The sequence below is a fragment of the Panthera leo genome, chromosome A3 (assembly GCF_018350215.1).
Source record: "Panthera leo isolate Ple1 chromosome A3, P.leo_Ple1_pat1.1, whole genome shotgun sequence".
NCBI lineage: Eukaryota > Metazoa > Chordata > Mammalia > Carnivora > Felidae > Panthera > Panthera leo.
The window spans coordinates 15,180,356-15,197,604 of NC_056681.1; the positions used below are offsets into that span (position 1 = coordinate 15,180,356).

The window sequence follows — 17,249 nt, forward strand, 5'->3', positions numbered from 1 at the left end:
GTCTCGAACTCAACAACCGTGAGATCATGACCTAAGCCAAAGTCAGACGCTTAACCGACTGAGCCCCTTAGGCACCCCCCAAATCCTCATTTCTGAAGCGTGTGAGCTCTTCATGGCTCTGTCTGTATTGGTTGCTGTTATCTTCTACTATGCCAGACCTAGAAAGTTCCTGTGTTCTAGCTCTAATTCCTGTCCCACTGTTGAGTAGCAGTCTTATTTCTCCTTTGTAATGGTGACTGATCACTACAGCCAACAGGGCAACTTCTTTTGATTTGTTCAGTGAAATAAGAAGCACAAAGTGGCCACTTGGCAGTCTTATTCCATAAACCAGGTACGGTTTTTTGACATTTGGTAGAGGAATTCTACCCTGGGATACTAAAAACCAAAAAAACTACACAAAAACAAAAACAAAAAAACCCCAAACTGGTAGAACACAATTGCCATTGTTGGGGACATTCTTGGAGCCTTAGAAGAAAGATCTGTGGTAAGACAGAAGGGGAACTGGGAATCTTGGGTTGATGAGCCTTTGGAAGATTTCTAATCTAGCCTTTCTTAAGGCATGTCCATACCCATCCCCCTCAGTCCGAGGGGCATTTTCAGTTCCAGACTGCAGCATTCCCTGATGAGGTGAAGCACTTTATGCTAACTTCTTCTATAACTGCCCCTGGCAACACACACTCAAGGTATCCACAGCTTGTAGCCTTCTTGCTGAAGTTTTTCCTAGATGTCCCAAGCCTGGATACTTCTGTTATTTCCTTGGCTCACAAAAAGCCTCAGGCTTCCTAGCTTTTTCAAACTCTGGATGGGAAGACATCTCCCATCACCTCTCATCATCTAGACAATAGTCTCTATGCCTTTCAACCTCAGAGGACACACCTCAATCCCTTCTAAGCACTCTTATATGCTCTGCTTGGACAGCAGCAGGGTAGGGGATCGCCTCTTCCTGAAGTTCATCTGCACCCAGCTTGGGGCTGGAATGTCAATGTCTCTTCGGGCAGAAGATTCAACTCACCTGTGAATGGTTGATTCCTCTAAAGCCTCTCATTAGGCAGGGTGGAGGGGAGCACAGCATTCCTTAGTTCTATGACACCTCTTCCAAAAGCATGTTCATGAACCCTCTCTATATTAAAGATCTAACCTTCTCTTGGATGGTTAGAGGTTAAGGGTGGCCATTGGACCCACTGTGGTCACTTGTGAATACTTTCATCTTCAGGCATTTCACACTTCTCTTTAGAATGGGTGGGCACTCATCGATAATTGTCTGTAGCTACAAAGTCTCAGCTAAAATCTATGAGACAAAGGACAAAGTTCCATTTCACAGCCTGTCATAAGTACATTTGTTTCACACCAGGGATCTATCATAATCTACATAACTAGTCTCCTATTGTTGAAAATTAAAGTTGATTCAAATATTTTACATTTATAGGTAATATTGATGACTATCTATCCACACCACTTTGAGTAACAGGTTTCACTTGGTTTGATGGATGTGGGCCTTCCAGTCCAACACTCATCTAATCCTCCAAAAACATGGGCCCATTCCTGTATCACTCCCAATTCCTTCAGTTGGAAAATCTGCAGTGTGGGTGGCTATGAGATAGAAGACCTTCATTTTCCCAATGCCTTCACCGCCTGTCCCTACCTCAGGTTCTTTTCATATTACACTGTTATACTATAGCAGAGTAAAAAGTTCAAATACATCTTCGACAGCACATATCCTCAAATTTTATTTCCTTACAAATAATTGGAACTAAATGCTAATACATTAAATGTAAAATAAAAACTCCTATAATAGTAAACCCTTGTAAAATTCTCTGACATCATGATCTTTATTTTCCCGTTATTATTTAGACATTAGCTCCATATAACTCAAAGCAATGTTTCCAATAGAACTTTCCGCCATGTTGGAAATGTTCTGTTTGCATTGTTCAATACAGTAGCTACAAGCGAAGGACGGTTATTGAGCACTTGAAATGTGATTAGTGAGACTAGGGAGCTGATGGAATATTTCATTTTACTGAGTTGTAATTAATATAAATTTATATATATATATATATTTTAAATTTTTAAATTCATTTTTGAGAGAGAGAGAGAGGGAGGGAGAGAGGCAGAGAGAGAGGAAAACACAGAATCTAACGCAGGTTCGAGGCTCTGAGCTGTCAGCACAAAGCCCAGTGTGGGGCTTGAACTCGTGAACTTCAAGATCATGACCTGAGCCAAAGTTGGATGCTCAACCGACTGAGCCACCGAGGCGCCCCAATATAAATTCACCTTTAAATCGCCTCCTGTGATCAGTGTTCTTGTAAGGGACAGAACAAACTCAGGTGATTCAAACAGTGGTAGCTATAGTTTGAACCGGCCACTCTTAGTGTGAGAGGTCACCTTGAACCACATCAGGTCAGCTCATGGCAGTGAAGGACCCTGTAGAGTTTTTGAACAATGTTTCCAGCTCAGGGTCAGGGGTCGCCAGAGATCAGCTGGATTAGAAAGGGGGAAACAGAAGAGAAGAGTGCAACATGGAATTGTGATAAATTTATCTTGGAATAAGTTCATTTGGATGGGATGTGGTTGCGGGAGTGGTAACGTGGGACTAGGTGACCACAAATTTCCAAGTTGGCACATTCCCATGGGATTTGCAGGGGAAGAAACATCTTCCCTAGTTGCTGGAGGCTTGGTAGAGGAATCAAGATCATTGTTGAATTATCTGGTTCTTCATCACGTGGTTTAATTATATTGTCTCTCAGGGATGGAGTACTTTCCACGACTATGCTTGATTCCGTCTTAGATGTTTCCAAGGTCAGAGACATGCCGCTTATCTTCTCTGGGAGCTAATTTATTTGGAACCTAGAGAAATTTTTTAAAAACATAGAGTTTCAGATGGAAGATACACTTGGATTCTTTTCTAAAACAAGACTTTTGGATAAAAGAAGGATTGAGGGGCGCCTGGGTGGCGCAGTCGGTTAAGCGTCCGACTTCAGCCAGGTCACGATCTCGCGGCCCGTGAGTTCGAGCCCCGCGTCAGGCTCTGGGCTGATGGCTCGGAGCCTGGAGCCTGTTTCCGATTCTGTGTCTCCCTCTCTCTCTGCCCCTCCCCCGTTCATGCTCTGTCTCTCTCTGTCCCAAAAATAAATAAAAAAAAAAAAAAAAAAAAAAAAAAAGAAGGATTGAGAAGACGTGAACAATGATGGTAACCTTCTCCTCAGACTCTCTATCAGGTGCTGTGGTACATGCTTTACCTGCCTCATCTCATTTGGTCTCATGACACTCCTGAAGGTAGGTGGTATTCAGCTCCATTTATAAATGAAGAGACTGAGGCCCCAAGGAGTTGGAAATGCCCAGCTCCCCCAGGCCAGCAGGGACAAAGCTGGACTGAGTCCCAGAGCAGCTAGGACCTAAAGCACTTACGTTCCTACATACTAGTTCCACTACTGACCCGTTGGTTAGTGCTGTGCATGTGACTTTATGATCCTCAGTTTCCTTGCCTGTAAACTGGGTGTAACGGCTGCTGTGGGGACCAAAGGAAGTGAAGCATGGCTAACACATTAGCTCACATTTAAAAAGTTGGAAGCCCTTGGCAACGCCCACCAGAGCCCAGATTATATGGAAGACACTGGCAAGGTATGCCGGGGCTGTTCTACCCACTTTGCCACCATAGGCAGCTGAACACAGCACTTTCTGGGAATCAGATGAGCATTTTTCTCAGGTCCTCACTGGCACTGCTATCTCCTTCCTCACTTGAGCTTCCCAGCCAACACCAGCTCCTCCAGAGCAGTAGTGGCCAGTCGAGGGGAACGGTTCTCCAGAGGACAGGCTGCAGGACTGGGGAGAGCAAACATTCTGACATGGGGATCTAACAGATACCACAGTTAATGCAATGCATCAAAGGGCACAGTCTTAGCTGAGCCTACCAGAAGATGACAGGATGGGGATGTCTATTTGTATAGAAGACACACTCAGGTCTATGGCAGTGTTTTTCTGCTTGTCGAAGATGAAGTCTTGTCTCTCTGGGCAATGCTTAAGATGAGGCTTGCTACGGCTCATATACCTGTAGCCACACATCCCTGAAACGGCGATAAAAATACTCTGTATAGTTGCACCAGCCACCTTCTGTTACCTCTCACCTGGATAGAACCCCTGGGTTCTTATTACAGGCTCAGTATCTTCCCACTGCGCAGGCCGTGGATTATGTGACAATGCGGATGCACTGAAGGAGAGCCAGGGTGTGGTCAGAGTGCCTGATCACCTACAAGGTGCAGAGGAGTTAGCATGGCTGACTCACCAGGGTCTGAGCAAGGTGGTATTCATGCACGTAAATTCCTCCACTGGACTCCACTTCTCACCATTTATCAAACTCCTTTGTACAGGGTTAATGAAAGGACTGCATAAGCTGAAATAACCCTTGGAAACTCTGGTGACTTCCGAAGGACTGTTAGAAGACCCTAAGGTCCTCCTCTTTTTCCAGTCTAAAACAAAATCCACCAAATTATAAGTTGTAGCTTTGTTTTGGTGGTGGAGTTACAGAGGACTCTATTTTGCTCAGCTTTCTTGTAACATTGTAAAATAATAAAGATGATCCCCCCTTTTTTAAGAGGCAAAATCTGAAACCCATAAAGAGTGGGTTGCTGGCAGCTTCTAACCTTTGCAGGCCCTTTGCAACGATCAAGTTCTTCCATTCCACGTGGCTTCATGTAATCCTCGAAAAACCTGACACATGGATGTTCTCCTCATCTCTCACACGAGGAAGCTGATGGTCTCAGAGGTGCGAGGAAACTAAGCCACACAGAGTGTGAAGGGCTCAGCTTGACTTCCTGCCTAGGACATCATTAACACTCAGGCTGGCAGAACCTGATCCTTGGCAATGGCTCAGATGTGAGGGCCCTGTGTTCCCCTGGGGCCATGACTCTGCCTCCTTATGTTGCTCTGTGAGGTAGAACTCACCCTGGACCACATCCCGCTCCAGGGAATGAGAGCATAAACGGTGGCGGTGTGTGTGCGGGGAGTAATGGAGAAGGGTGAAACTGGGATGACAAAAGGCTATTCTGACATTGCAGGAATATTGGAGAGGTTAGAGGAGGAAAACTGGAAAAGGCTATGCTGGGAATCTCAGGCCAAACCCCCATACTTACAAAATGCTCTGAGAAACATGCCTCAGTTACCAGCCATGATGTTTCTTATGTTTGGTTCTGTAGAAGAAAAATATTTTCAAATATTCTCTGGTTAAGTTTTGTTCTTAGAAATGTAGGTATTTAGGGGTGCCTCGGTGGCTCAGCCAGTTACATGTCTGACTCTTGGTTTTAGCTCAGGTCATGATCTCCTGGTTCCTGAGTTCGAACCCTGGGTTGGGCTCCATGCTGGCAGTGGACTCAGCTTGGGATTCTCTCTCTCCTTTTCTCTCTGCTTCTCTCTCTCTCTCTCTCAAAATAAATAAATGAACTTTAAAAAAATTAAAAAAAGAAATATAGTTATTTAATTTTTCCATTACTTCCATCATTAAAACTAGACCATAAAGCTAAATTTTCCTGCCATAGAGAAAGCAGAACCTCAAAGAACCAAGTGACAACAAAAAGTCTTACTTATGCTTCTGCATTCCACTTTAGAGCCTGGAAACATGTGAAGTTTCACTGCAAAGGCCCACCTCTTAAGAAAGAAGTGGTTGCCTAATTGCAAAATTTACTGAGTAATTAATCTGTCGTGAGTAACGTTTTTAGAGCTTGCATGGGTTATCTAATTTAATCTCAGTCTTGTTCCAGTCTTAAAGATGAGGAAGCTGATGCCCGGAGAGAGGTTGATTAAGTTGTCTGAGATCACTCAGCTAAGAGGTGATAGAGCCAGGATTTGGGTCTGGGTATCTGGCTCTGGGCCCCTACTTCACCACTCTGTTCCTTGTGTCCTATGTTGGGTATTGTGCTCAGGGCAGGGAATACAGCAGTAAACAAGACAGTTTAGAAGGTCACTGGTTGAGTCTCTTGCCTTGTGGGTCTTTATAGCAATCTTGTAAGGCTGAATTAAAGAGTCCTTATCTTATGCATGAGAAAAACAAACAGAAAAGGCAAACATGTCTTGCTCAAGGTCATAGAAAGACATAGTTGGAAGATAGAATTAGAAAACCAGATGTCTCATAGCTCTTTAATGCCCTTTCTCTGCTCTGGAAGCACTTCCATTCAGCAGACTTGGGGCCAGCGTTAATGCCTCAGCAAATAACCAAAGTTTTGCTCAGGCTGGAGGATGTGCAGTGCCCAGGAACACTGGGAGCCAAAGGTTGGTGTTGGATGAAAGAGGGAAAGCAAAACCAGAAAAAACAGATTGACTTTGAGATTTGGGTGAGACTTGAAGATATAATGTCCCAGGCTTCTGGATAAAAGTGGATTCTGGGACAAGCAGGGTCTGTGGATGGGTGTTTGGGTGAGTTCAGAGAGACATATTCAGAGATTCACAGATGTGGTGATGAGGAGACAAGTTTGGGAGTGGAGGAAGGCTCTTTTTGCCAGGACATTTAAGGAAATTATTGTTGGTAAAGAGAAGGTGAATGTTCAAAAAATAGTTCCACTGTAGGGGCTGGTAAGAGACTCTTCTGTTGAATTCCCAAATGGCAGCTGGATCAGAACTGGGAATGAGAATCCCCTTACCTGTCATGCTTTATATTTATGTTTAGAGTACAGACTATCCCACAGAAGGCAGAACAGCACTGAAATCCTTTATGGCAATCTTCCTGCAATGTACAGAAATGAGTACAGTTTTCAGGGTCTGATTTGCAGGGTGGCGGTTCCAAGATACTCCCTGGAACACAGAACAGGAAAGAGAAGGGCTTAAAGTAGGCTGGAGTAACATTCAGAACTCCAAAAGCCTAAGGAACTTCCAGGCAATCAGCCACCCTGATCTTTCTCCTGTGGTTATAGGGAAGTGGAATCAGATTTTGTCTGTAGCTCCTGCCTTTCTCTGAGTTCTCAGCAGGGAAAACCAAGAACTCTGGGTATCTGATTGAAGACAGAGGTAGGCAGAACCCTACACCCACTGGTGATTCACCTCCTTGCAGATCAGATATCTTATAGACCCTGGCTGGGTCCGGTTCAAGGGAATGAACAGTGTGTGGTGAGCAAGAGAGGGGTGTGTAGGTGCATTTGCACTGACTCATTGCATAGTCCCAAACAAGTTGTACGAACTTTCATTAACAACATAGTTTATCTCAGGGTTGACCTAACATGTATTATTTGTGTGTAGGAAGAATGAGTGGGAAGGAAGATTTTGGGAAAGGGCGAAGACCACACAGTAAACTGAAGATACTGGCATCAGAATGCTAGAACCCAAATCACAAATGAGTTCTGAGGGTGACTTATTTCATGGAGTTGAGGGTGGGCATTTCAGAATGGGGTGCAAAGATTGGCTTTTCTTTCCTCCCAGGTCTCTTCTGATAAGGAAGCCAGAGAACCAGGATGCCCCCACTTTGTACTATTAGAAAAGAATAAGAATCTTCATGCTAACATCCCATTTCTCCCATCTCTTAGTTCTTGGGTCAAAGTCCAGACCACCTACACCAGGAGATCCTACTGCAGGGCTCCAATTCACAATCTTCTTTCTGTTCTTGAAGTCCATGGCGTTAAGAATAGACACCATAAACCCCTTTATTGAAGCCAGGCCAGGCCTTAATTTTTGTACCTTGTGACTTGCCCTTTCTCGGGGCAAATGTCATAGGTGGAGCATTCTATAAACCCCTGTTGACTTATTCCTTTGCAAGTATTTGCAATTAGAAGGGGATCCATAGGATATCATACCGACCTGGAAGGAACAAATGATGATGAAGTTGGGGGCTATAATTGTAACAGCAAATGGCACCAGAGAAAAAAGCCAAGGCCCAAGCTATTGACAACTTGGCAGAGACCAGTATGAAGCTCACCCTGGGTCTCCAAGTCATCCCATGGCTCATTAGTTCAGTGCAAGAAATTGGAACTGGCCCCCACTTTGGGGGAGCTTGGGGAATCAATGGAACAGTGTGGGGAAGGAGTCTGTGAGCCAGGGATCTCAGAGAGGCAGATCTTCTCAAGTTTTGCCTCCTTTTCTGGGTATCTGGTCCCAATTTTACTCACAAAGACTTACTAGTCTTTCAGGACCCCTCTTTGTATTTCCTTTGCAATTTTAGTCCTTGAGGGGCCCCTGGGTGTCTCAGTCTGTTAAGCGTCCAACTTTAGCTCAGGTCATGGTCTTGTGGCCTGTGAGTTCAAGCCCTGCGTGGGGCTCTGTGCTGACAGCCCAGAGCCTGGAATCTACTTCGCATTCTGTGTCTCCCTCTCTCTCTGCCCCTCCCCAGCTCGTGCTCTGTCTCTCTCACTCTCACAAATAAATAAACATATGAAAATTAAAAAAATTTTAGTCCTTTATTCTCCAATTAACTCTACCCTGGATTCCCCCATTCTCTTGCATCTAGTTTAGCCTCCCTCAGTCTTACAAATCTGCGTGCCCTCTCTGAGACCCCTAAAACAGGATCTTCCCTCCCTGTACACCTGAGATAGTACTCACATCCCTCTTCTGAGCCTCAGTATTCTGAGGATGCTCTCCGCATAGAAGGGTGCAGGTATGATGGATAATAGTTCATTTCCCATTTGGCATTGGTCAAAGTCAACATAACATGGTCAGCACTCTTGTTAGGTTGAGCTGGGCAATGGTGGCTGCTGAGATGGACTCTGTACTTTGCCATTGATGACAGTCAGTGGCAATTGTGCAGGTCCCTCTGAATATTTAAAATGTGGAATAGGGGTACCTGGGTGGCTCAGTTGTTGAGTGTCTGACTCTTGATTTTGGCTCAGGTCATGATCTCACCGTTCATGAGTTTGAGCCCTGTGTTGGGCTCTGTGCTGTCAAGAGCAGAGCCTGCTTGGGATTCTCTCTCTCTCTCTCTCTCTCTCTCTCTCTCTCTCTCTGTCTGTCTCTCTCTTTCTCTCTCTCCCTCTCTCTCTCTGCCCTTCTCCCACCTGTGCTCTGTCTCTCTCTTTCTCAAAACAAAGAAATAAACTAAAAAAAATGTGGAATAAAATGTAAGGCTTTCTCTCCTTCCCTCCCAAAACATTCTCCAAGGCAGAGATTATGTAGGTGACAGCTCGAGTTCTACCAATGTAATTTTCCTCTCTGTTTTAATGCTTGAAAAGTTGGCGCATGCATCCGTGAAGGAACTTAGGCAGCAAGAATAACCTGGATGATGAGGCTGATAACATTTGCGGTAGTTAATTCTTATTGAGCATTTACCATGGTCCAGTAAGAGTGCACTCTGTGTGCATGCATTATCTCAGTTTCTCCTCCCAACTGTCCCAAGATCATTATATCAATTGCAAAGATAAAATCTGAGTCCCAGATACTTTTGTCCAAGACCACTCAGTAAGCACACAGCAGGGATTCAAACCTGGATCTTACTGACAATAAAACTTGGACCTTTGAACATGATACTATATTTTTTTCACAATGTGTATCCTCAGCCCTCAGATCCTCTCATCTCTACAAATGCCGCTTCCCTCCCTGGAGCCCAGACCCAACACGTACTCATAAAATGTTGCTTGGGACTCCCAGGCACCCGCTGAGGTGCTAAGTGAATCAACAGCAGAAGTTGAAGAAACAGCACAGGCTTCATGCTGCTGGCAGGATGGGTTGGTAAGTCCTGGCTGAGGACTGCTGGGTTTGACCAGGCACAGCTCAAACGAGAAGAGAGGAAGAGAGGGCAAATTAGAGGCATGGTCATTCATTGTGTATTCCAGTGACACATCCAAGTGCCTCCCAACCACACCCACCCCAGGGACAGGCAGTGTTTTCAAATTCACACCCATTTTATCCCCTAATCTTGGACTTGTTATGTCTCTCATCCATCTTGTTGCTGTCCTTTCGCAAAATTTTAACAATTCTTCCCATGTAGCGTTCTGGCATGTCTTTGTTATATTTATTCCTAGAGACTTGGACTTTTAAAATAAAATTGTAAGCAGTATGGCAACTTTTTGGTTATTTGTTTCTGTTTGTTGCTAATGTAGAGAAATGACTTTCATGTATTGATCTGTTACTAGCTATCTTGCTAAATTCTCCCCCTGTTCATCTTAATTTCTTGGTGTGTTCCTTGCAGTGTTCTGGGTGGTCATCATCTGCAAATGATGACAATTGTATTTTTCTCTTTAAACTTTATGCCATTCTTGGGGTGCCTGTGCAGCTCAGTCGGTTAGGCGACAGACTTCAGCTCAGGTCATGATCTCGCAGCTCGTGAGTTCGAGCCCCGCATCAGGCTCTGTGCTGACAGCTCGGAGCCTGGAGCCTGCTCCAGATTCTGTGTCTCCCTCTGTCTCTGCCCCTAACCCACTCACATTCTGTCTCTGTCTCTCTCAAAAATAAATAAACATTAAAAATTTTTTTTAAAAAATAAACTTTATGCCATTCTTAATGCCTTCTTGTGCAGACTAGGGCCTCTATACATTATTGTATAGAAGTGAGGATGTGCATATTCTTGTCTGACACCTGATTTAAAACGAAAGCTTTTTGGGGCATCTGGGTGGCTCTGTCAGTTGAGTGTCCAACTCTTGATTTTGGCTAAGGTCATGATCCCAGGGTTGTGGGATCGAGCCCTGTGTGGGGCTCCATGCTGTGCATGGAGCCTGCTTAAGATTCTCTCTCTCTCTCTCTCTCTCTCTCTCTGCCCCACTCCCCCGCTCCCCCACTTATGCACTTACTCTCTCTCTCTCTAAAATAAGTAAGTAAGTAAGTAAGTAAAAATAAAAGCTTCTTGAATTTCCCCTTTTAGGGTAGTATCTGTTTTAGGTTTCTCATAAACATCTTTATCAGGTCCAGAAAGTTCTCTTTCATTCCTGACAAGAAAATTTTCCTTAATTTATGTGAAGTTATATTTTTGCTTTTTTTTCTGTTAATGTGTTGAATTACATTTCAGATTTTCTAACATTAAACCATTCTTGCATTTCTCCAGTCATCTAATGTGATCATTTTATATTATCATTTTTCATATCATTTGGTTCAGTTTCCAATTTTTAAAAAAAATTTTTTTTTAACGTTTTATTTATTTTTGAGACAGAGAGAGACAGAGCATGAACGGGGGAGGGGCAGAGAGAGAGGGAGACACAGAATCGGAAGCAGGCTCCAGGCTCTGAGCCATCAGCCCAGAGCCCGACGCGGGGCTCGAACTCACGGACCGCGAGATCGTGACCTGAGCTGAAGTCGGCCGCTTAACCGACTGAGCCACCCAGGCGCCCCCAGTTTCCAATTTTTAAGGGATTTTATATCTATATTCACAAGAGAACTGTGCCTGTAACTTTCCTTTCTCACACTGTCCTTGCTTGGTTTTGTAGTAAGTTTGCACTAACCTCATAGAATGTGCTGAAGAGCAGACTTTATCAAATATGTGGGAAATTTTGTGTAAGATAAAGATAATTAGTTACCCGAATCTTTAATTTCCTTTTTTTTCCTCGCACAAATATACTCACTTGCACTTTGTTGTTTTCACTTAACAATATATCCTGAAAATTACCCTAAGGCAGCTCATAGCAATTTCTCCTTTTTTACAGCTGTGTTCTACACTACCGTGTACACACAAACTTAGTCATTTGGCCAATCTCCTTTAAATGGGCATTTATGTATTTTCCAAGATTTTGCTATTACAAACATGCTTCAGTGAACAACCATATGCATATTTTCTGTATTGTTGAAGGTGTAACATCAGGGTAAGTGTTTGTAGGTATTTTTGTTGCCTAAAAGGGTAAATTTATACGTACTTTTGTTAGATATCACTAAATTCTACTCCGTAAAGTTTATACTATTTTGTACTGCCACCAACCATGTGAGCATGGGTGTTTCCCGTAACAGACTGTATGGTGGTGTTTTTGAATTTTTGCCAAAATAAGTGAGGAGTGTTATCTCTGTGGTTGTTGTGGTTCATTCACATTGTAGTATGTATCAGTACTTTATTCATTTTATATCTGAATAATATTCCATTGCATGTATATGCCACAACTTGCTTATCCATTCATCTGTTGATGGACATTTGGGTTGTTTCCATCCTTTGGTGATTGCAAATAGTGCACTGCAAATGTTTGTGTACAAGTAATTTTTTTAGCACCTATTTTCACTTCTTTTTAGTATATATAGATATACATATATACGTATATATGTATATATACATATTCTTTTGGGTATAATAGCTAGCAGTGGAATTGATGGGTTATATGTTTAACTTTTGAGGAAATTTCAGGCTGCTTCTACAGTTGTTGAACTATTTAACATACATTTTTTATCACTAATGCATAGGAATTCCAATTTCTCCACATCTTTGCCAACTCTTATTCTCTTCCTCCTCCTCCTCCTCCTCCTCCTCCTCCTCCTCCTCCTCCTCCTCCTCCTCCTCCTCCTCCTCCTTCTTCTTCTTCTTCTTCTTCTTCTTCTTCTTCTTCTTCTTCTTCTTCTTCCTCTCCTCCTCCTCCTCCTCCTCCTCCTCCTCCTTTGTTTATAGTCATCCCTGAGAGTGTGAAGTGGTATTTACTTGTGGTTTTGACTTGCATTCCCCTAATAACTAATGATGTTGAGCATCTTTTCATGTGCTTGCTGACCATTTCTGTTTCTTCCTTGGAGAAATGTCTATTCAAGTCCTTTGCAACTTTGTCACTGGGTTGTTTATCTTCTTTGAATTGGAAGAGTTATTTTTATATTCCAGATATTAGACTTTTATCAAACATATATTTTTCAAATATATTTTACCACTTTATGTGTTGTCTTTTCACCTTTTTGATAGTCATTTGGTGCACAAGTGTTCTTAACTTTGATGAAGTCCAACTCACCTATTTTGTTGATGTTGTTGCTATGCTTTTGATGCCATTTCTTGCCTAATACGAGGTCATGATGATTTACCTCTACACTTTCATCTTAGAATTTTATAGCTCTTATATTTAAATCATTGATCAACCTTGAATTAATTTTTGTATATGGTGTGATATAGGGGTCCAGTTTCATTCTTTTGCATTTAGATATCTTTTGCAAATCGTCTCAATACCATTTGTTGATGCGACTATTCTTGGTCTTGATGCCCTTGTTGAAAATCATTGGCCATAGATGTGTGGGTTTATTTCTGGACTCTCGATTCTATTTGTTTTTGTTTTTAATGTTTATTATTTTTGAGAGAGAGACAGAGTGTGAGCAAGAGAGGGGCAGAGAGAAAGGGAGACACAGAATCTGAAGCAAGTTCCTGGTTCTGAGCTGTCAACACAGAGCCTAATGTGGGGCTCGGACTCACGGACCATAAGATCATGACCTGAGTCGAAGTTGGACGCTCAACAACTGAGCCACCCAGGCACCCCTCAATTTTATTTGTTAATCTATATGTCTGTCCTCATGCAAGTACCACACTCTTGATTATTGTAGCTTTGTAGTAAGTTTTGAAATTGAGAAATGTGAGTTCTCCAATTTGTAGTACTTTATCAATATGTTTTTGTGTATATGGCATGCCCCTTGAAATTCCATGTGAATTTGAGGTTTGGCTTCCTCATTTCTGCAAAAAAAAAAGGCCATTGGAATTTTATGTGGGATTCCATTGCATCACCATTTTAACACCCTGGATCTTCCAATCCACACATATGGGATGTCTTTTAATTTATTTAGGTCTTCCTTAATCTCTTTCAGCAATGTTTTGTATTTTTTGGTGCACAAGTTTTTCACCTTCATGGTTACACTTATTCCTAGATATTTTATCATTTTGTATCTTATTATAAATTGAATTGTTTTCTTAATTTTGCTTTTGGATTGCTAACTGTTGATGTGTAGAAACACAGTTGATTTTTGTGTGTTATTTTTATACTTTGCAACTTTGGTGAATTTGTTTATTAGCTCTACTAATTTTTTGTGTGGATTCTTGGGGAATTTCTCTACATGGGATCATGTCATTTGCAAAAAGACAGAATTTTATTTCTTTCTTTCCAATTTAGATGGCTTTTTCTTGCTTAATCGCTTTGGCTAAAACTTCCAGTGCAATGTCAACCAGCAATAATGACAGTTGCATTTTTGTCTTATTCCTGATCTTGGGAGGAAAGCTTTCACTCTTTCACCACTGAATATGATGATAGTGGTGTATTTTTCATAGATATCCTTAATCATGTTGAGGAAGTTCTCTCTGTTGCTAGTTTCATGAATGTGGTGCATTTGTAAAATGTCTCTTCTGTTTCAGTTGAGAGTATCATGTAATTTCCCCCCCCCCTTCTTTATATTAATGCGTTTGATTACATATCACTGAAATAGATAAAAGTTTCATAGTTTTTAAAAATAAGCTATATCTGTGTACTGAAGGAGACTGTATTTGGAGTTTAGAATATCAAAACAAGGTCCAAATCTTCACTGCTATCCAGCTTCTTCCCAGCTTCCCAGCCTATTGGGAGCCCAGTGTACACAGGTTTCCCCTTTTTCTCCTCTTAGGGGAAAGTCAACTTCTTTATTTCTGAGAGCATTTAATATTTCTCCACAATATTTACACTCAATAACCACCTTCTCCTGGAGAACCTGCCCTGGGCTCTTGGCTGACAGATCTCCTCTTCTGTCTGAGCTCTAAGATACTTACTGTGTGCTCCTATTCTTCCCATGTCCTCTTCTAGTCTCTCTGTATATAACATTTTTTATTATATTAATTACTTAGAATTAATATATATTAATAAATCTGGAAAATGTGTGTTAATATATATTTTAAGCTTTATTAAGATATAATTGATCTATTTCAAAATTTTTTCAAGCAGGAAAAAATACATGTGTGTAATATATGAAATTATATATGTAATATATTGTTTTCCAGCCTTATTAAGATATAATTGATATAACATTGTAGAAGTTTAAGGTGTACAATGTGTGGATTTGATATGCTTATATATTGTAAAATGATCTACCAGTCCATCACATCACTCACTTATCATTTCTTATTTGTAGTGAGAACACATAAGATCTACTCTCTTAGCAACTTTCAAGTAGGTAATATGGTCTTGTTTTCTATAATCACTATGCTGTATGTTAGATCCCCAGATCTATTCATCTTATAACTAGAAGTTTATACCCTTTGCCAACATTTACCCATTCTCCAGTCTCCAGCCAATCATTCTACTCTCTGTTTCTAACAGTTCAGCATTTTAGATTCCATATAGAGGTGTTATCATACAATATTTATCTTTTTCTGTCTGACATTTTACTTAACACAATGCCTCAAGTTTTATCCACGTTGTCAAAAATGGCAGGATTTCCTTCCTTCTCAGGGCTAAATACTGTATATATATTATACATAACATATTGTATATTATATAAATATATAATAATATATTTATATATAATATAATATATAATATATATATACCACATCTTCTTCATCTATTCAACCATTGATGGACTGAGGTTGTTTTTATATCTTCCTGCAAAAATAATGTTTTCTTCTTTTCTGTAAATCATTTTATAATTAGAATATAGAAATATTATTTCTTTCAGGGAAAAAAATTTTGTGTGCAAAAGAGGGGTTTAGACGTGTGAAAGGAGAGTTGTCTGCAGAAGCCCTAGTGCCACAGAGAAAAGGCCATGGTAGAGGCAGGCAAAGGAGAGGAAATGTTTTTGGCCAGTGGAAGCAGGGAGGAGCCTGGGATAACCACCCAGCTCTCCAGGGAAGCCTGTGCCAGACTGAGAGCTCTCCTCTCTGGCCAGAGTCATGCCAACCCAGGCTCTCCTGCCCATGCTTCTCCTCTCTGTGCTGCTGCTACAGGCCCAGGGAGGGCACCGTAAACTGAACAGGATGCAGGGTAGGTGATGGACTAAGGGGGTGGGGAGGGAAGGGGGCAAGAGGTGCTGTGTCGCTTCTGGGGAGGACCTGGAAACTGGAACCTTTCAGCACATCCTGCTCTGATTACAGCACTATGAAGACTCTGGGTCGTCCAAAGTCAAGGCCCTCTGGCCCCTTTACCCCGCACTGGGAACAATAATGGGGGTACGGGGGGAACCTATGTCTTTTGACTCTCCATTCCAAATACCAGGACACAAATGGTACATAGTGTGGTGAAAGGTACATCAGGGCTGAAAATCACTTGGGGACACCCAACCACTATTCTTGGATTTCTGCACGTATGTGATCTCTAAAGATCCGGAGATATTGTTGGGAGTGGGTACAGAATGAAAGGGCCCTGGGAAAATAAGCTTTGGGGTGTCCAGGGTCAAGTAGAAGTTCTCATCAGAGGACCAGGATGGTGGCAGCAGAAGGGAAATAGTGCAAGTGGTATTTTCTGGGAAAGGGCAGGGGTCCTGGACACAGTGACAGGCACAGGAGAGAGGGGGGAAGGTGACAGGTCATCTTCCTCTCTGGACCCTGCAAATCCTGGGGAGTGAGAGGGTCTGCGGGGTGTCTCAGACTCTGCTGAGTTCTCAGAGTGTAGATTCTATGGGGGTGACTTCACCAAGACCATGACTAACATGGGAGACAGGTTCCTGTCTGCAGAGAAAGGAGAGGGCCCAGGGAGGCCAGGCATTGAGATCTGTTGGGGCAGAAGGTGTGTGGGTGGGGGGATATAGGATTTAAGATACTACAATCACCAGGTTTGGGTAAAGGGAAGAAACTGCGTTCCCTGAAAAGTTCAAGAGCATCATGAGTAGGACTTGGGTTTTAGGGTTTTTGGGAGAGGATTTAAGCTTGAGAGGAGTGCTCTTGAGGGATCTGGTTCCACTGACTCTGATTCTGCTCTTTTTAGGTCTAAAGGCCTGTGAGAAGAAGCCCAGTGTGTATCTTTGCAGCAATCACTGTTCATATTTTCTAAAGTGTCCAAAAGCAAATACTGTATGTTGTTCAACCTTCTGTGGGAACGTTTGCATGAGCCTCCAGTGAGTGGGTGAGGGTGCTGGACTTTGCATTCTGCTCCCCCAAACTTCTATTCAGACCAAAGCACAAGGACCTCAGATCCTGGGTACCAGGATGTCAACGGGAGTACACCTTTACCCTGTCTGAACTGTTTGTTCCTGTCAAATAAACCAGAACAAATGTCCACAGACCTGCCTATCTTACTCCCAGGGCTTATAGTCATTGAGGACCCAGTGCAGACCCCAGAGCGCTCCCTTCTCTGGGTCCAGGGCTCTGATCTCTCCCCCCTTGTGATGTTTCTTTATTTTCTCTCCCATTGGCCCCTGCTCCCCCACCAGGGCCCCGAGGCCCAGCCTCATTGTTGATCTGCTCATTGAACCAGTGACGCCAGGGAAGAAACTGCTCATGTGTGGTACCTCCCAAT

General features: G+C 42.5%; 2 protein-coding genes across 2 annotated transcripts in view; one reads left to right on the plus strand and one right to left on the minus strand.

The window, feature by feature from the left end:
* WFDC10B (WAP four-disulfide core domain 10B) overlaps window positions 1-17,013 on the plus strand; it is a 62,034-nt gene extending 45,021 nt beyond the window's left edge. Inside the window, exons 3-4 of the mRNA XM_042930834.1 lie at window positions 15,475-15,779; window positions 16,719-17,013. Coding sequence (XP_042786768.1) covers window positions 15,689-15,779; window positions 16,719-16,852 — 225 coding nt within the window. The 5' untranslated portion in view covers window positions 15,475-15,688 and the 3' untranslated portion in view covers window positions 16,853-17,013. The remainder of the gene's footprint in view (window positions 1-15,474; window positions 15,780-16,718) is intronic.
* On the minus strand, window positions 3,732-9,622 carry WFDC13 (WAP four-disulfide core domain 13). Its single transcript, XM_042930073.1, has 3 exons — window positions 9,526-9,622; window positions 6,627-6,777; window positions 3,732-3,819 (listed from the first exon to the last, which is right to left on the minus strand). Exons 1-3 carry the CDS (start codon window positions 9,611-9,613, stop codon window positions 3,732-3,734), a joined length of 327 nt encoding a protein of 108 aa, XP_042786007.1. The 5' UTR covers window positions 9,614-9,622.
* Window positions 17,014-17,249: the final 236 nt, after the last annotated feature.